This window comes from Ochotona princeps, chromosome 3 (genome assembly GCF_030435755.1).
Source record: "Ochotona princeps isolate mOchPri1 chromosome 3, mOchPri1.hap1, whole genome shotgun sequence".
NCBI lineage: Eukaryota > Metazoa > Chordata > Mammalia > Lagomorpha > Ochotonidae > Ochotona > Ochotona princeps.
The window spans coordinates 17115006-17134918 of record NC_080834.1 but is presented as its reverse complement, the minus strand read 5'-3'; the positions used below and the strand labels follow the sequence as shown (position 1 = coordinate 17134918).

The following is a 19913-nucleotide window of genomic DNA, read 5'->3' as shown; positions in this document are numbered from 1 at the left end:
AGCCCACCTGAAAGTTACTTCATTTCACACTCACAACTAGGATCCACCTCACCAAGTTGCCAAGTGGCCCCCACTGACAGAGAGCCTGTCCCCCATCAGCACTGCTCAGGCCAGCTCAAGCACTCAGAAGTGGCTCTTCCGTGAAGGCGTTCAAGACAGCTTCCTGTGATACCTTCACGTGTAACAGTGGCACCCAGGAGGCCCTTCTGCCATGAGAATTAAGTCCAGAAAGGTACAGAGGCAAGGAAATTAAACACTATCCCAACAGAACATAATGAAGCAGCCATGCAAATGAAACGGAGAAAGATTACATCTAAGAAAATGAAATTCACAAAAGGGCAAGATCTTATTTTTAGTTTATACATTTAAGAGTGGTTCTATCAGCAAATGCCATACACACACACACAACTCTATGTTTGAAAGCCACAAATTCAAAAAGGAATCGTGTCAGTTTGTTCTACAATCTCCAAAATCAAAAGCTAATCCTAATTGCCTTCTGTCATCAATAAAAGATTGCCAATGAGCAATGTACTTACGTCTGCATAGAGTGTAAAGAAGTCCTCAACACCATCCTGCCCCGTGATTACCCCGTGGCGCCGGTTAATTCCTGCAATCACTGGTCCCTGAAACTCATTTGGAGCTACAACTTCCACAGACATAATAGGTTCAAGAACACATAATGTTGCATTTGCCAAGGCTGGGTTGAAAAAAACAAAAAAAGTTTATTAGTCTTCAACTCTTCTTTATTAAGATATAAAAAGGGAGGTCGATAGTGTTCTCCCAAAGGCACAAACATGATGAGGTTAAAATATTGATCTGCACTAATTTTCTGGTTAGCATTACAGTCACTCTTAATGGCAATTCCAATAATACAGCATTTAGTTCTACTATTAGTATTGCCATTACCATAATTTTATCCCCAAAACTCAAACAGCAGAAATCCGAAGTGTCTACACAGCATTCTATATGAAGCCCTTCACCATCAAATCACTCAGCTAAGCCGCTTCTTTCTGAACATCTTAGAAGTGGACACATTAACTATTAAAACCCATTCTTTTTCAGATTGATGGATCTACTTGACAAACAGGGACACTGAGAGGGCAAGGGAAATCTTGCATCTGCTACTTCGCTCTCCAATGGCCACAACTGCTGAGGCTGGTCCAGGCAAAAGCCAAGAGCCTGTAACCCCATCTTCATCTCCCACATGAGCAGACACACAGGTGGCTTGGGCAATCCACTGCTGCCTCCCAGGCACATCAGCAGGAAGCTGGATTGGCCAAGGGGTGTGAATATACCAAGCTGCAGTTTAACGTGCTGGGCCACAGTGCCCACACACCCATTCTTTCCTATTGGTCTCTGGCAGACAGGTAAGTTTTAATTATCAGGAAGTAAGTTTTAGCAGATAGAGGGAGAGGGTTGTTAAGCTCATCCTGCATGTACCTGGAGACAAGAATCGAGTCATGCCTGAGATAGATCTTTCCTTTACTAGGCTGAATAACTTGAGAGTAAGATCAGGTTTCTAGAGTGTCCTTTAGAATGTTTAATAACTATTGCTATGATTTTTAAAAAATTTATTTGGCAGAGACAAACAGCTCCCGTTCACTGGCTTACTTCCCCAGTGCCTACACTGGCTGAGCTGCAACTGGGCCAGGCTGAAGTCAAAGACCAAGAACCAGAAACTCAGTTCCATTTCGCTCACATACGCAGCTTCAATCCGACTGCTTGAGCCATTACCACTTGCTGAGGTCAACGTCTGGGGCTGGGAGCCAAATCCGAGACTCAGACATGGGACAGGGGCCTGACTAGAACAGCATCCTTACCAACAGACCGAATGCCAACTCTTATTCTACCTTTAACAAGTCGTAACTCCTGTGAAAAACACAGCCTGCTTAGGTTTCAAGTTCCTTCACCTACAAAATAGGGATATTAGCCTAGATGCTCAGGGTCATCTAAGCATAAAAGTGATGTGTGTCCCTGTGCTTCCTAGCTCGCCTACTTAGCACAGAACCAGCACTTCTGCCACTAATGCCGAGTACATTTAACAACATGGAGACAGTACAATAAAACTCCAAGTAGTTATTCCTTACTTGGAAGTTGCGATAGACTACTCAGCCTCTTACTGGTTGAATTACCTACATATAAAAGCTTGAGGCAAAACACAGATATGAGGACAAAGAAAAGACTTGTTTAAAAATAAGCACAGTTTTCCAGAAGCATGCATTTGTCTGTAAACTGATTAGCAATTATGCCTGTTTGCCCATTAGTTGCTCTAAGCACTTTTAGCTTAAATGCAGTAATTGTAATAGCAATATATTTGCATTTCTTAAATTTCAAAATTCAAACTCTATCCTAGCTAACTTCTCTCCCTAATTACTAGTCTTAGTGAATTTTGTTCTGAAAAGAAATAGTGCATAAGTCTACACAGGCCTCTAAAGGAGACTAGCAATCTGCCACTGTGGGAACAGGCACTCAGAAGCAGACATGTCCACACTGTACTACAAATTATTCCGTGTTTCTACATGCTAGTGACATGAAGCAGCGACCCAGACTGTAAACGCAACGGTGAGACACCCAGAGTTTCACTCAGCGTTAGCAACACCCTCACTGACTGTTGTCATACTCCTTTACCCTCATCTCCACCTCTGAATTCTCTTCCTAAATCCACCCTGATTCATTTCCAGGTAAACCTTGTCCTTCAACACATCTTCCTCCAACCCCATGTGACAGGATGACAGAGCCAATTCACCCCGACGCCTCTGGACAGCAACAGCCACATGGCAGCAGAGTCCTTAGAGCAGCTCCTCAAAGGGACAAATGAAACGATGGTATCATGCAGGACCTTTTAAGTCGAGGAGAGATGGTGAGTAACGCTGCTAAGGAGGCAGGGACCCTGGCAGAACTTCACTGTCTCCTTCACTACTAACTGGCTTATAAGCCCTGGGCCTTCCAATGAATTCTTCTGAACCTCAATAGCCTCTACTGTAATGTCACTGTGAGGATAGAATACATAGTCTAGGCATAATACATGTGTGGCCACACACACTATGATCACTCGGAGACAGACCAGCCTGGGGATGGGGGATGGCAGAGAGCTGGGCTGCACCATGGGAAGACTGCACAACGGGAAAACGGCAAAGCACTCGTAATGTCCAAGCACATATGCCCATTCTCCTTCAGCATCTGTGAGTTAGCACCAAGCAGCCTGGGTCAGATGCCCTGACTACTTCCACATAAGTCAGGAGAGCTAACATTCAAAATGCATTATGGGACAGGAGAGTACAAAAAGGGCACTGCTACGTTAACAGAGTTAATGAACTTAATTTTTCTTGCAGAGTGATTCCAAGTTTGATGTTTCTGGGGAGACCAAGCACGGTAGTCTGAAATCTGGTGACAAAGATGGGCATTTGGCGTGGTGGTTGGACTTCCAGTTTATCCCCTAGTGGGCACTGGGCTGGTGAACGGATCGCCAGGTCACCCCACAGTGGAAGGCCTGGGTTCAACATTGTACTGCCTCCTCATTTTCGTGTCCTGCGAATGCACACCATGGGAGGTAGTGGACGGATAGTGGTTCCAGCAATTAGATTTCTGGCTACCCCTGCGGGACACCTGAATTGAGTTCCCGACTACAAGCTCCGCCCCCATTGTGGGCATTTGGGGAACAAAGCAAGGGAATAGAGCTTAGTTTCTCTCTCACATGAAGAAGAAAAAAACTGGCCACAATAAAGTGACACTCACATCAATAGGTTGAAACGTACCCAAACAGAGCATTTCATTTCACAAAAATACATGTGAATGTTCTGTATATAACAATTTTCCTATGCAAAAGCACAGATACTACCAAGGAATTATCACATAACAAACAGAAAAAATAGCAAGTAATGAGTTTTCTGGATTTTGCACATAATTTTGAAATTCATTTGTGGAAAAATCCTGATGTCAAATTTCTATGCTGTCATTTGTCTTTTTCTCTTAAAAGCAAAGAATCAGAGACAGTTCTAATTCGTAGGCTGTCATTAAGCTGATAATTTTAATAGCTTAGCAAGAAATCTTCAGTGTGAAAAAGGTTTACTGAATTCTTTCAAAATACTTTTGTTATTCTCAAAATATATAAAATCCTGGGGGATGGCATGGTGGCAGAGCAGCTTAAATCATCGGCTGGGATGCCAGCATCCCATATGGTTCTGGATTCTTGTCCTGGCTGCTCCACTTTCCATCTAGCTCTGTTCTGGTGGCCTGGGGACAGCAGCAGCAGGTTGCCCAAGCACTTGGGACACTACTGTCTCCCGGGGAGGCCTCAGAAAAGCCCAGGCTAGCCTGGACCAGCACTGTGGCAACCTGAGACATATGCCACTGGATAAAAGATCTTGCTCTCTTTCAAATAAATAAATATTTAAAAGAATATATGTCATAACCTAAAATGTCATACACGAAAGTTACTTTGAGTAAAACACTAAAAGCATGACTCTAGTTAACTTTAAAAATATTTCTTAGAATCTAAGCATTTCCATCTTGTCTATGAAAAGCAAACATAAATTACCTATGAATTTAAACACAGGAAAAAAAAAAAAAGAATTAGCTAACTGAGGGAATAGAACAGACTACCCCCAGCACTGCAGGCAGAGAAGCTGCCCCCCAAGGCTCTGCTGGTCCAAGGTGGCAGGTGTTGGCACACAGCTTACCTTGTTTGACAGCACCTTCTCCTGCGCGGATGAAAGAGATTTCATTGGAATCAACCATGTGGTGTGCTCCATCTTGCAGAACGAACCGGAGCCCAGAGAGCTTATGACCAGAGAGAGGGCCCTTCTCACAGGCATCTAAAAATCCCTATGAGTGAATGAAAACAGCTTCTGGAGTGGGTGGACTGATACATTACCAAAACCTACCAAACGGGTCAGTGTTCTGAAGCACTACAGTGTTCTTGTGTGCATTACAGTTCATCCCTCAAAAACAAATATTTTAGAGAATTTGATATCTTTACTAAGTTTCATTTTTACAGTACCTGAACAAGCAATCCCTTGGAAAAACACTACTTACATGTGTAAACCAATGTAAAGAGAACCTCAGAGGACTAACCCATGTTCAGGAATGACTTAACTCTCAGAATCCATTAGAAACTACACGATCTGAACTTTACAGTAAGAAAACAGGAAAGGTGCACCTACAAACTCTTTCAAAGAACTCCAATAGGCAGCAGGAGTCCTATTATCTCTCTCACATAAAGCTGTAATACACAAAGTTACACAATGCTAGTAAGAACTAGAACTCAAAGGTAATTCCACTCTTCCAAATGCAATTAAAAAAAGCATATAACTTCGTTAAAGTATAGTTGACTTACAAGGAATTGTACATATTACTAAAGTACAATCTGCAATTCTTTTTCATTCAGTTAAAGAGCTTTGTTTACTACTCAAACTGGCTACTACTCAATTATATAGTTGTACTACATACAACTTATTTCATACATCTTACAACTGTAAAACTCTCTTAATCTTTCAGAAAATAATATAAGTATGGGAATGACATAATACTGTCTTGAAGTAAGAGTATAATAAATAGAATACATTAATCACAAATAACTGTCTCCAAGACAAAAATTATGTTAGCAGGGATATCTAAGGTGAAATTTTTTTTAAAGATCAGGAAACCCTTAAGGTACAAGAATAAACAATTACCGAAAGTTTAAAATGGCCTTAAAAAAAAGTGACATGGGTAGCAAACAAAATGCTAATCCCTTATATCTAAAAAGTAATTCCAGTTCCCAAAGCAGTATCACATAACCTTACCTGCTTCGTTTTCTGAAGGGTTCAGATTATCATTACTCTTGGTTTCCAGCTGAAGCGAACCGTGCACCCTGACTGCGGAACCACAGTAGGGCGCCCAGGGCCGAGCCCCCCAGCAGATCACCACTGCGGTGAACGCACAGACCTGCCTTAAATGCCCAAGGACTGCTACAAACCCAACTGCCAATTACAATCACCACAGAAGCTACAAGTTGTCAAGAGAAATAAAACCTGGATTAAGAAATAGAATGAATTCCCACCACTGTCATATCAGACATTTATAGCTCTTGAATGTAAAGAACTAAAGACTCTGAGTCACATGGAAAGCTTAACAGGAGACAGGATTGTAGTGAAAATGAATGAAAGTAGGTAATGTGAAAAATTAGGATTTGATACTTATTAGACTGTTCTTAGTAAATCAAAATGCAAAAAGAAAAACCAACTTAATACAATTCTTACCTTTTCCACAGCAGGTACAAACTGCTTTGGAACATTTGCCCCAAATGTCTCATCTGCGAACTCGAGCTTCGTGTAGTGCTCTGGATCCAAGGGCTCCAGCACGCCTATCACCTTCCCATACTGGCCTGCACCACCCGATTGCTTTTTATGTGTAAACTCAAACCTGAAAGTAATTTAGCAAGAAAAAAGCAATACAGCATTAATTGCTAAAATGAAATAACTTACTTTAAATGGAAGCAAACAAACAACTCAACTGTATGTAATCACTTTCAGTTTTTCTTTTGGTTATGAGATGCCTAAACTTGTATTACAGAATTTATCTAAAAAATAGTCCTGGGGCCCAGCAGCGTGATAGCCTAGTGGCTAAAGTCCTCGCCTTCAACACCCCGGGATCCCATATGGGCACCGGTTCTAATCCCAGCAGCTCCACTTCCCATCCAGCTCCCTGCTTGTGGCCTGGGAAAGCAGTCGAGGATGGCCCAAAGCCTTGGGACCCTGCACCCGTGTGGGAGACCTGGAAGAAGCTCCTGGCTCCTGGCTTTGGACTGGCGCAGCACTGGCTGTTGCCGTCACCTGGTGAGTGAATCAACGGATGTAGGATCTTCCTCTGTCTCTCCTCCTCTCTGTATATCTGACTTTCCAATAAAAATAAATAAATCTTTAACAAATAATAATAATAATCCTCACTTTCCCACTCCTACTGAGCAGGTGAAGGCAGAGCATAGCACTTATGTAACCCACAGCTTTTACTTCTGCCAATTCTGAATTTCAAAATAAAAATTAAAGCAATTAAAAGGGTTAAGCTTATGGGTTTTTTATCCCGCCAATAATCTACATGCTGAAAAGCTCAGCTACCTCTCTTGGCAAGTCTCCCTTCCTTGCACTACAGTGTTCTTAAAGGACAGCTGCTTCACATTAGGAGCTCTGAGGGCTATCTAATGTCGATGAATGCAGACACACGGCTTCACTAGTGGGGCATTCCACACTCAGGCAATGCAAGAAAGGGAGTTCTGCGTGGAATAAAAACACTTGAAAATGACAGTGACTTACATAAATAAGTCATTCAAAAAGCCAGATGGACACAGGCCACTGCTTCCTTCTGATCACTAATGGCAGCATAAATAAGCAGAACAGTCAAAACCCATTATGCATATGTAAATAAAGACTACCATTTCATTGGAAAAACATCTCTTTACTATTCGTAACATTTCATTTACCATTTCCTTTGACCTGAAACCTTCCTCCAGACTCTAAAATGGAAGAGGTAAGCCATTTTCAAAACCACCTGCAGGTGACGGCAGGCAAATGGACTTAATGGGTCTGTGTTCGTTCCTGCATTCAGATCTGTGAGTAGTTTGGAAACATGTTTCAATATCAGTAAGAGATGCCAGCTTGAAACAAGCACATTTCCTAAAACCTTATGCGTGAATGCACTTGATTAACTGCCTTTAAATAAGTTTCCAACAGTCAAGAGCTTCAGGATGGGCTAGGAAAAGCAAAATGACAAAAGGTTAGTTTTCCTGAATGGGAGAACTGTCAAATCACCACAGAATGACTGAGCAGATTTCCAACACTGTGATGGACAGACGCTGGTAGCTGTTGATCTCTTCTTGAGACATCTTTAATGCTTGCTTTCAATTTGAGGTAGGCACAATGGCATAGCAGGCTGATTCTCCACCCTGTGGTGCCAGCATCCAATCAGGGTTTCAGTTTGTGTCCCGGCTGCTTCCCTTCCAATCCATCTCTGCAGTGGCCTGCAGAAACTGCAGAGGACAGACCAAGTCCTTAGGATCCTGCACTCAGGTGGGAGATCTGGAAGCAGCTCTTGGCTCCTAGCATCAGATCAGCTCAGCTCTGGCCACTGCAGTCTTTTAGGGAGTGAGCCAGCAGTTGGAAGACTTCCCTAGTTCTCCTCTCTGTTACATCTTTCTTTCAAACAAAAGTAAATCAATCTTCTAAGAAACCTGGCTTTCAATTTGACAAGAACATCTATGCTAATGTAGCTTAGACCTAAGCCGTCCAATGGAACTTAGAGTCTAAATAAAATAAAAATTTCAACATTTTTATTTAAGTAAAAATAAAGCAAAGTTTAAAATATAGTCTCTAGTACCGCTTGTCACATTTCAACGGCCACTTGCTGAGAATGGCTAGCAGGAAGCTACAGATCAGCTCCAACACTGGACAGCTCCACTGGACAGCTCCACTGGACAGCACTGCTTGGCAGGGCAACTCACCAACAACCCCATCCAGCCTCAGGGACTACGTCTGAATCGATATGGTACCAAATAACAACACATTTAAGCACCAGGCTTATGTCAAGCACTTTGGGCTGTTTTACTTTCCTTTACCACACACACACAGAGGAGGACCTATTTTTATCACCATGTCAGAGTTGAGTAATCTAAGTAACTTAACTTACCCAATACATCTATTCAGAGGCAGAGCCAGGACTGGCACCAAAGCCTACACCCTTAACCCAGCATCTTCCCAGAAAGCTAATAAGAATATAAATTGACTTAACCCACAAATGACACATTCACTTCAGGAAACATTAGGAGGACAGCTGGTGCAGCAGTGCACAGAGGAAGTGAGACCACTCCAGCAGCAGGCAAGACGTGCTCACTGAGGTCGAGGGAAGCCACGCCCCAGGGTCAGACAGCTTTGCAAAAACATTCATCACATTAACCGTCACTAGCATGTTGTCAGTTGTGCTGCTTGGCTCTAGTATCAGGAGCGTTTTGACTTAACAGTCACGCCATTGTTGCTACTCATAAGAATTTTTACTTAGTTTTACAGTTATATTCAGTTACATAAAGTTATAATTCACCTGATCTCAGTTCCTAGAAAACAATCCACACTTTAAGCTTAAGGACAATGGACTGAGGAACAGCCCCTGTTCACGAAGCTTGAAGACCTGAGTAAGATTTTCAAGGACCTTAATATAGAAGAGATTTTTCTTAATGCCACTTCCATATTAAATATTCAAACAGGCAGTTAAACTTTTTGTAATGCAAAACATTACATTGTTAAGCGTACCTAGCAGCCAGCACAATGGTCCAATCAACTAATCCTCTTCCTGCAAGCACCAGCACCCCTATGGATACTGATTATGTCCCAGCAGCTCCACTTCCCATCCAGCTCCCTGCTTGTGGCCTGGGAAAGCAGCTAAGGACAACCCAAAGCCTTGGGACCCTGCACCCATGTGGGAGATCCGGAAGAGCTCCTGGCTCCTGGCTTCAGATCAGCTCAGCTCTGATTAGAGCTGCAGCCATTAGTGAAGTGAACCAGCAAGTGGAAGATCTGTCTCTCCCTCCTCCTCTCTGTAAATCTGCTTTTCCAATGAAGATGAATACATCTGTTTTCTATAAAGACAGAAAACCTAAATTGCTATGTGTATGCTTAAAATGCCTGTTATGCTAAAATCTGTTTCTAGTGATTACAACCATACAGCTTCACGACGCTCAGGAGCTGACATCTGTGCTTCCCGCTTCTCCAACTGAGCAGCAAAGCAGCGCAGGGGCCTTCCATGAAGGCAATCACAGCAGCATAATACTAAGCCACGAGGGGCACTCAGTTCAAGAATTCCAGCGTTTACACAGCACAACCCATGGGACTGGCTCACAGATAAAGAACCCATCGACACGTGGGAGGGGCACCATTTTACCACCTTACTAAAAGCTTTAAGAGGCAAAACGAATTCACCTTCTAGTGACTGCACAGCTGGTGGACGATGAACTCTTGGGGGAAGGATGCCTTACTGCATATTAGTTCTTAAGACCCTACTGACTCAAAACACATTCACGCATTTTAAGTGGCATATAAAGACAATTACAGATATACTTTTTTCACTTCCCTTCTAAAATCATTGATAACATATATAGACAAGTATACCAAGGAACCATCAAAAGTCTATTTTCAAGAAAAAGACCAAAGAATCTCCACTTCCCAGACAAGTTCTGGCCACAGGACAAAGGAAGTCTTAGTTTCCTGAAGTACAGGAAGGGCCAAACAGCCCAGGTTAAACATGACAAAGGCGGAGGACAAGCCCCGAGGAAATCGCAGAGTGGTAGTGCACCAGCTGACTGATTAAACCAAGCCCTGCTTCCGCTGCAAGCTACTTCAACAGAGCTTTGTGTAAGTTCAGTTCTAAAGTACGTTTTAACCCTTGAAGTAAACTGTTCAAAGTGATTCAAATTCGGATATGGTGTCACTGCAGACTCTCCTGTAAGATGGGTAAAGCAGGGGCTGACCCACATTACAAAATGTCCTGATTTAACAATACAGTGCAGTCTCTTGTACCCTGATGTGGGGAGAATGGGCCGTCTTCTCCGGAAACTGGGAAAGAAAACTGGCCCCTGCTTCTCACAATAGCAACCACTGGAGGACCCTGGCCCCCGGCCTGTGCAAGTCACGGTAAGGAAGTTGTACTCCAGCCTGCAAGCGGGGCTAACTTTTCCCTAGAGCCTTGGAGTGGAGGGGCTACAACCCCCAACGCCTCCAAGTCCCGCCCAGCACTTTTGTATAGGTTAATACAAGACAGAGCCAAGCCAGCCCACAGACTCCCTTTCCACTCCTCCTCCCCAGGGCGCCCCGCCTCTCCTCCAATAAGAACCGGCCGTGTAAGGCAGGGAGAGTGGGGCGTGGCGCCTACTCTCCGGGAGCCAGAGCCCAAAGCAGCTTCCTGAGTTGGAGGAGGAAGAGGGGGAGGAAGGGAGCTGGTGATCCAGCCCACGCCCAGCCCCTCCTGGCCAGGCTGCTCACCGCAGCGGGCAGCGCCCCCAGAACGGCCTCTCTCTACCGGGTTCCACTGAGCAGCAGGAGCCCCGCGGCCAGTGCGCTCGGCAAGAATGGAAATCCCGCCAACCCACTACCCAGCCTCCAGGGCGGCCTCGGTGGTGGAGAACTGCATCAACTACCAGCAGGGGACCCCGCACAAGGTGTTCCAGGTGCAGACGGTCAAGAGAGCCAGCATGGAGGTGAGTTTGCAGGGCGCGCCGTGCTCAGTGTGCCCTGGAGACAGCCCGGAACTATCCCTTATTTCCACCAGAAGGCAGCGACAGTTTCTTGGGCACTCTTCCAAGGAAATGCCACAGCGCCCCACATAAAGGGCGGCATTTTCCCCAACTCCCCCAGTGAGACCTGCAGGAATGCTGCGACCGCAGCTCCCTTTCCAACTGCTGCCACACCTCTGCATGACTCCTTTTCCTAACGTGAAGAGCAGCCCTCATCAGAACCTTTAATCAAACGGAAGGGGACAACAGGCGGCTAGAGAAACCAACAACAGAGACAGAATAAATGCTGGGGGGGGGGGGGGGGGCAGCTTTATCCACCCAAGACCACAGCCACGAGAGCCTGCTCTCTGGCCAAAGGGCTGAGTTAAACCCAGCATGCCGAAGGGTACTGGGACTTGAGGCTGTCCTTACCTTAACTGTTACTGGCGTTAAAGAGACGAGAGGGAATAGATATTAGCTCAGAACTGCACCACAATAACAACTATTAACTTTCAATCTGCACCTTGATTTAAAAAATGAAATGCTTATATTGAATGTCTTAAAATTTTGCTACAGGGTCATTTTTCAGGCCCACTTCTAGGCAACAACAGGCCCGAGGACATGGCCGTCCAGACCAGCTCACACACAGCACTGCCTGAAGGGACACTGCACTCAGAAAGGGCTATCCCTTCTGCCGACTTCAGAAGTCAAAGCTACTTCCAAATTTCTGATGTAGAGCACGCAGGACCACAGCCAGAGGCTGGCGCTTCCTGATGCCTGGGGAGGAGTCGTCCACTCTGCGTGCTGTCAGTCCACATGCTGGGAGCACTGCACCAGAAAGGCTGTGCGCCGCTTCAAGACTTAGGGTGCTTAACACCAAGACTTTTTTTTTGTTAGAATGGATTTTTTCCATTCTAATAAATATTTGATTTGTTATAATGTCTTCTCTCAACCACATTTTTTAATTTTTAGGATATTCCAGGAAGAGGACATAAGTATCACCTTAAATTTTCTGTGGAAGACATAATCCAAAAAGTAAGTGAAATGTTTTATTAAATAAAATTCGATTGGAAACACTCAGGATCAACTTGGCTGATCCAATCTGTGAGACTGGTTTTGCTCTCATCCCACTTCATTTCTAGTTGTGGAACCGCAGCCTCTGAGACAATACCTAACCTGGGCGAGCGTGAGGAGCCATGCACTCCGGGACATGTGAATTATTTCTGTTGCATTAATCAGACAGGACTTTATCCTTCAAGTCAATTGCTTCATCCAGCAGCCTGAACTTGGCTCTCATGTGAAGTAATTCACCCTCCAGTCATGATGGCTGTCTGTTGCCTGCCTTTTGCTGTTTCTCACTGGGCATGTAAAGAAACTGCAAGTGCTCCTCGAGAGACTTCTGAGCGACAGAACGGCCAGCTGGTGCTCCCTTCCAGATCAGTGAGTGAGGCAGGTCTACCTTTAGAAATTCTGTCAAATTTTTGTAAGACAAATGAGGAAGAGCTACAATTCATACCATAACCATCTAAAAGCCTGCATTCAGGAGACAGGCCATTTAAAGGACCTGTTACACCGAGCTGCAATTCTTATCTTACTTCTAAAATGGATTCTGATACCTACCTTTGCCACAAAGAGACAAAAACACTTGTTGTCTCTCAGGAGCAGGGAGAAAGAGTAATAGGAAAACTTAAAAAGTAACCCATTTTGAATTGGTATATAAAATAAGGCTAAATGTGTCCTTGCAAATGGCTATCCTATAATAAGGAAATATATTAAAAATTTAAGGTTAGAATTTGTAACATGAGACCTTATAAACTATTTACATGATGCCTTTAGTAGGCCAAGCCCACACCTTTGAGAACAGGCACCTTGGGGCTAGCGCTGTGGTGTAGTAGGCTGCTTCTCCGTGCAGCACCAGCAGCCTCTCTGACATGGGTTCAAGTCCTGACTGCTCCACTTTCAATCCAGCTCCCTGCTTATAGATTTGGGAAAGCAGCAGAAGATGGCTCAAGTTCTTGGGCCCCCATACCTCACGAGGGACACCCTGGTGAGGCTCCTGGCTCCAAACCAGCTCAGCTCTGGCCATTTCAGCTGTTTGGGGGAAGTGAGTGGATGGAAAAATCTTTGTGTAACGCCGCCTTTCAAATAAAGTTAACCTTAAAAAAAAAAAAAAGAAAGAAAAAATGAGCTCTCTGCAGTGTGACACAGCACCATCAGGGCCTAGTGCAACACATCCCATCTCAGGGACAACAATTAGTAACTTACACACACTGATCTTCTGCAAAAATGTCTCCAACAGGAAGTAACAGTCAACTGCACAGCTGAAGTGCTGTACCCTCCAGCAGGCCAGGACACCGCGCCTGAAGTCAACTTCACATTTGAAGGAGAAATTGGAAAGAACCCAGATGAAGAAGACAACACATTTTACGAAAGACTCAAATCCATGAAGGAACCACTAGAAGCACAAAACATCCCAGGTACATAAATACAGCATAGGGAAAAATCTTTCCAATGTGAAAATCTCAGTTACCTACACTCAAGCTTCTTAGATGTTACCAGCACTGCGGAATTTCTGTAACAACATTTACTCTGTGACGACAGCGCTCCCTGGAGTAGCAGGCCCGAGTCCGAGCCTCACAGCTCCTGAGGAGCCTACTGCACCGCCTCGGAAACTGTTCCACTTCTTTCCTTGGCTTGCGGTACACACTTTTTAAAAACAGCCTATTTAGTCCTAATGTGCACACTCCTACCCTACTTGCTACTAGCTTTACATTTCTTAGGTCTCATCTGACAGCCTCTTAGAAGTGCGTCTTTCCTGACTGAGAAAGAGGCTTTGGGACAACATTCATCTGGGGCTTTAGGTGTTTTCTTTTCTGTACATATTTGAAGAAAATTAAGGCATGAATTAGAATTTAAACTTTAAAATAATTATTCTTTTAAGATGATTATACTTATCATATGTAAATGTTTCCACCAATAGACAGTTTTGGAAATGTACCTCCAGAAATGAAGCCAGTTCGACACTTAGCCTGGGTTGGCTGTGGTTACATAATATGGCAGAATTCTACAGAAAACACGTGGTATAAAATGGCAAAAATTCAAACTGTCAAGCAGGTGGTAAGTAATTTCCATAAAGGACATGATTGCCAGGGTTTTTAAAGCATTTTAATTCATACCTGGATAAACACCACTTTGTATTTAAGATAATGAGTGTGCTCTATAAACCAGGGGTCAGCCACGACTCAGTCTGGGGAAGGCAGAGTGGCAGGAAGGGGCCCGCTGACAGCAGTGGGCTGAGAGCTACCAACCTCCATGCCCCTTCCCCTAACTAGCCTTCCAAGTACAAGGAACGGAGCTGCATTAGCAGGCGTTCCCTGGGCCCCCAACACCAGCAAGGCAAGCCACAGAACCCCAGTGAACATTTCTTATTCCTAAGTAGGCTCAGGAAGGCACTTGGAAAAGGCACCACAGAATCCAACTTCCCAGCTGACTTACTAGAACTTATTGACACCAAGCCACGAGACAGAGTGTCCCCCCAAGCTTTTGTGGCCACTTGCTAAGAGATCTGTGGGCACTGGAGGACAGCAAAGCCAATTACAACATTCACGGTGTGATGCCAAAACCTAACACAGATATTATGACAATATTTTGAGAAACAGTAACCTTTTTTTTTTCTCTAAGGCATTTTCACACACCAACCTTGGTTACAACATTCCTGGAGAGGTATTAAATGGCCTTAAGTAACTGAGCCCAGGGAGTGAGACCATAAAATAATCAAACCATACTTTTAGCAAAATATATACAGGACAATGTCAGTAAATGTCTATGTAAAGAAACTCCTAGAATCCTTCACCAAATTGTGATTTTAAAGCATTACTGAAAATCTCAACACAAGAGTTGAACCATTTGCTTTGGTTATACAAGTCGTATCTCTATCAAGATTTGTTAGGATGTTTACATTATCTTCCTCCAGGGCCTGTGTAACCACAGCGCACCCCTGATGGTGACGGGTGTAAACCTGGCCAAGTATTTCCATGTTGCTTGTAACATCACGTTACTGCCAGAGCAAGAAACAATACAGATAAAAGACTGTAACTACTTACTAAACCCAGCTGGTTTTAAAAAGTGATGTGTCATTTTTCAGTGATACAGAATTTTAAACACCAGGTTTTTACCTTTCTTTTCATAGCAAAGAAATGATGACTTCATTGAATTAGACTATACCGTTCTACTTCACGACATCGCGTCTCAGGTAAAGCAGTGTTTACCTTTACTTGATGCCACTGTGGAAAATGACACTCCTTTCAGAGCTAACGTGACATTAATTCTGACAAAGCACAATTCATGTGATCTTGGACGCCAGGCTGAGGCCTACTCTACCTACAGCAGTTTAATGCGTTTCTCATACTTCTTTGAGGACTGTTTCCATCAAAATATAAACTCAACTGTGTTTTCGTAATTGTTTTATGAATTCTATCATGGTATCAATTTATTTTCTTTCAGGAGATCATTCCTTGGCAAATGCAAGTTCTCTGGCATCCACAATATGGTACTAAAGTCAAACACAGTAGCCGTCTGCCCAAGGAAGCACATCTGGCATGAAGGAGGCTCCTGGCGACGGCAGGCAATGTCAACAGGCCACTAATGCCATGCATGCGAGGGCTCGCTGGTATCTAGCAGTGGCCAAACAAGTCCCAGAGGGTAACTGTATATTACCTTGATTCCAGTATACAGCCATATAGATCCCAGAACCAAAAGTGTCACTACATAAGCATGTCTGTGTAACCGTAGCAGTGGTGGGTGTACATCATAATAAAACTTCCCTTTTGGCCTCATAACATTTAATTGTGCTGCATACTCACGGGACAGGAGCAGTGATGGTCTCTCGAAAGGCGACTTTCGGCTTTCCCATGGTACAAGGACAGCCATATTCTCTTTCCATCCTCTAAAAACAGTAGGGCAGATATGGAGGGAAAACTTTGTTACAATTAACCAAAAAAATTCTAAGGACCTTAAATAGCTTAATAGCTTTTAATTAAACATAATAGATAGGCTAAGGATAAAGCCTGTCATTATACGTTCTTATAAAGCTAGATACAGAATATTTAATCTAAACTACTTTTATAGATTTAATAGAAATGAATTCTAATCTAAGGTGATTAATTTGTATTTTCCCACAATCTGTTCACTAAAACTTCATCACTGTTCTATATCATTACATGTTACTAGAATAACTTATAAACCTGTTGTCAGGATTTTTTTTAATCACAACTTCAAAATGATCATGACTTAATTAAAATAACCAGGACCTAGGGATGGATGGACTGACTACTTTGTCACAAATTTTCAAGGCCTTGATTCTAGTAGTTCGTGTTTATCAAATAACGTTAGAAATCACAATTACTACCAAATACCAGAGGCAGTACATCACATCTGGACACAAACCACATGAAGTCTGAAGTACCACCGTTAATTTTCTGAGTTGGAGAATTACTGACATTTACTGGAATTCTATAGAATTACAAGATAAGTTTATTTGGGAGGAAAACATTTTTGAAATTATTCAGGTTTTTTTAACCATCCAAATTTTTCATCAGTATTTTGAAGACCATGTGTTTACATGATTATTTAAAAAAAACTTTTGTACCCATAAACAATAATTAATTCAATCTGCTTTTCATTCATTACCTGAGCATAGATTTCCAAGTGCAACTCTCCCATTCCAGACACAATTGTTTCTTTGCTCTCTATGTCAAAGTGAACTTTAAACGTGGGATCTTCTCTTGTGAACCTGGCAATGCCCTTTGAAAATTTTTCCAAATCATTCTGTAAAAGAAGAAAGTTATTACACATTGTTTACTAAGTATTAAGCAATAGGACTTTTCAATGAACTTTACTGAATGAATTCACATGATCAGCAACTAATAGAGACGGTCCACACCTAGTTCTACTACGTACTACGAGCCTGACAACCTCAAGCCAAGAGAACAGCGAGCAGCCAGCTGAATGGGACTTTCCTTCCATATAGATAGAAGACCATCAAAACCAGAGTCTGAGACTTAACTCAAAGCCCTTTCCTATTTACTTTGAAAACGTTTTATATTTATGAATAACTGTTCATAAACTAGAAGGTAGAATTTGCTACATTTTAGAAATTCTATGCAATATTGTTATCAAAAGGACAACATCTTCACTGCCTATTTACTGTAGATTCAAACAGGACAGTTAAGACCAAGAGCCAGGGAAATAACACCCTGAGACTTGCTTTGCCAACAGTCTGCGTGGACATGGTAAGGTGCACTCTTTCTCCCTAGATGTAACGCCATGTGGGGAGCACAATGACAGCCTTCAGATGCCTGAATCCCCGGCAAAGGCAACTTGGTGGATGCAATCAAGGCTATAGACTTTAAGAAGGGGAGACTGAGATGAATGAATTGCATCACCCTGAAGTGATCACACAGGCTTCTACAAGAGGAAGGCAGAAGGGGGTGGGTCAGAGCGATGTCCCGGAGAGGCAGGGGCTTCTGAAGCAGAAGAGGGACTCAACCCGCTGCTGGCCGCACTGACAATGGGAGGTGACAAGCCTCCAAGGAAGGGCAGATGTGCAATCCTTTAAACGTGGGGAATGGCCTGCAGATGACGGCAAGCAAGGAAATGGGAATCCCTGACCTTTGGCCACAAAGGAATCAACCTGAGTGAGCCAAGGAATCGGGGACTCCAGAAGGGAACACAACCTTGCCGGCACTTTGACTAATTCAGTCCATCATACATGTGTCAGACTCCAACTGAATGTAAAACAAAACATTTATGCTGTTTTAAGCCACTAACCTTGTGGTGTCTTATGGCTACCCCTCGTTCAGCACACACATAGGGCTGTGGTGCTTTATATGGCACCTCAAATTCTAACCCAAACAGCAAGACAGATTTGTATTTTACGGGTAGGGGAATGCTGTAGAGGCAGACTAAGTGACTTGCTCAAGGCCACACAGATGATCCAGGACAAAGCTGGAACTGAATCCCAGCTTAGGCCCCCAGTCAGTATTGTACCTTTCTCTCACTAGCCACAAACTCTCAACCTAGCAGTGCCCCCCCTGAGCTCATGGTTTTACTCAGTTTTATTAATGATTTCAACTGATTTATTCCAAGAAGCAAATGTTTCTAAACAATACATTTGATTCCCCTCCATTACTGTGACTTGTCAACATTTAAATGTTTCACAATACTCTGTTTAAGGATAGGGAAACATAACACTTTGAATCTCAAATCATGCATAATTCTGAAGAGAAAAAGCTAACTGAGCAAAAAGAAAAAACTACAGTATCTTACTAAGGTGTGAGGTTCACCCTTCAGCAAGCTTTAGAAAACGGAATATTTGCTGTTTCTTGCCAACTCAACAATTCTCGTTTCTAGATTAAGGAGTCTTTTGGGGAGAGGCCGGTGCAATGACCTGAAGCGTCGGCATTCCACAGGGGCCCAAGTTCAAGTCTCAACTGCTCTACTTCCAATCCAGCTGTCCACTCACACCCTGAGAAAGCAGTGGAGGTGGCCCAGGTCCTTGGGACCCCACACCCAAGTGGGAGACTTTGACAAGGCTCCTGGCTCCTATCTGGGTCAGCTCAAGCCATGGGAGCTGTATGGGGAGTGAACCAGCAGGCCTTCTCTCTATATATACAAATCTGCTCTCAAATAAAATTAATCTTTAAGAAAAAAACAGAAGGTTTGGGACGTTTCAAAGTCCTTCCAAATACAGGAGGTAGTAGCTGTTACTGTCTCCCCCATGACAACTCATCGGAATACACTTTGTACATGAGTTCCCAGGAGAAAGAAAAGTATATCAGAAACTATCGGAATTGTTATCAATGTCAAGAAAAACTTCGGCACTAAAAAGATCAGACTAGCTCCAATACAAGCAGTGTAAAACCTATGTAAAAACCTATTCAAGTAGTTTTGGCTTTGTAAAAAGCCAAATGACAGCAAATCCAATCATAAAACAATAAAATTACTAGAAAACCCCAGATATAAAATTAAAACTGAAAGTAAGAAACAGCAGTCTTGTGGATCAGCTCTCTGTGGTACACAGGGGGCTCTAACCCACACAGCCCAGAGACGCACAGAAGCAGGCAATTCGCTGTCTGAAATCCCAGGGTGTTTTATCAAGTTTTGTTAAAACTTAACACAAACCTTCCTGCTTTACTTTTCTGAAACATTATAAATCCAGAAAGCCACACTTACCTCTCTGGGGCCAATGATTAAAGTTGGGGAGATATGTTTCCTATCATTTCTTCAAATACACCGAGGAATTGTAACTAGAAATCACAGACTGGTCAATCTTCAGGTGTGCTCGCAGGAGCCAAAGAGGAGACAGACACCTAAAGCCGCTGCTAGCCACAAGACCCAACTGCATGCCGAGACAGAACAAGAGCTCCAGGCTGTAGAGCCATTCTGAGCCTTCTTCCAAATTCCTACCTTGTGAGAAGGTCTCATGGCTATTGAAATGACAGGATCAGGAACATGAATTGACTCCTAAAATGTTTTTTAAAAGAAGGGAGAATATTTAAAAATTGTCACTATTTGAACCATGAATAATTTTAATATGCTACCTCAAACCGTATCAAAAGATAAACACCAGCCCTAAGCAGACAATACATAAAAGTAAATCAAACTTCCACTTACGTGGTTTTCT

At 43.2% G+C, this 19913-nt stretch overlaps 2 protein-coding genes across 2 annotated transcripts in view; one reads left to right on the top strand and one right to left on the bottom strand.

Moving 5' to 3' along the window:
* The window catches only part of GFM1 (G elongation factor mitochondrial 1), a 39422-nt gene that overhangs the window by 672 nt on the left and 18837 nt on the right, over nt 1-19913 (bottom strand). Inside the window, exons 11-16 of the mRNA XM_058661486.1 lie at nt 19697-19753; nt 16919-17056; nt 16093-16175; nt 6240-6402; nt 4680-4824; nt 537-697 (exon numbers count right to left, since the gene is read on the bottom strand). Of these exons, the coding sequence (XP_058517469.1) occupies nt 537-697; nt 4680-4824; nt 6240-6402; nt 16093-16175; nt 16919-17056; nt 19697-19753 (747 nt within the window). The remainder of the gene's footprint in view (nt 1-536; nt 698-4679; nt 4825-6239; nt 6403-16092; nt 16176-16918; nt 17057-19696; nt 19754-19913) is intronic.
* Nucleotides 11055-16077, top strand: LXN (latexin). The gene is made up of 6 exons (XM_012930667.2): nt 11055-11215; nt 12203-12265; nt 13530-13707; nt 14211-14347; nt 15420-15482; nt 15734-16077. The coding sequence occupies exons 1-6, from the start codon at nt 11087-11089 to the stop codon at nt 15830-15832; spliced, it is 669 nt and encodes a 222-aa protein (XP_012786121.2). The 5' UTR covers nt 11055-11086; the 3' UTR covers nt 15833-16077.

Excerpts from the sequence above, each read along its gene's own strand:
- LXN (XM_012930667.2), top strand. The coding sequence starts at position 11,087 with ATGGAAATCCCGCCAACCCACTACCCAGCCTCCAGGGCGGCCTCGGTG. Across the intron at positions 11,216-12,202 it reads TCAAGAGAGCCAGCATGGAG|GATATTCCAGGAAGAGGACA; the intron begins GTGAGTTTGCAG and ends TTTAATTTTTAG. Across the intron at positions 15,483-15,733 it reads TTCACGACATCGCGTCTCAG|GAGATCATTCCTTGGCAAAT; the intron begins GTAAAGCAGTGT and ends ATTTTCTTTCAG.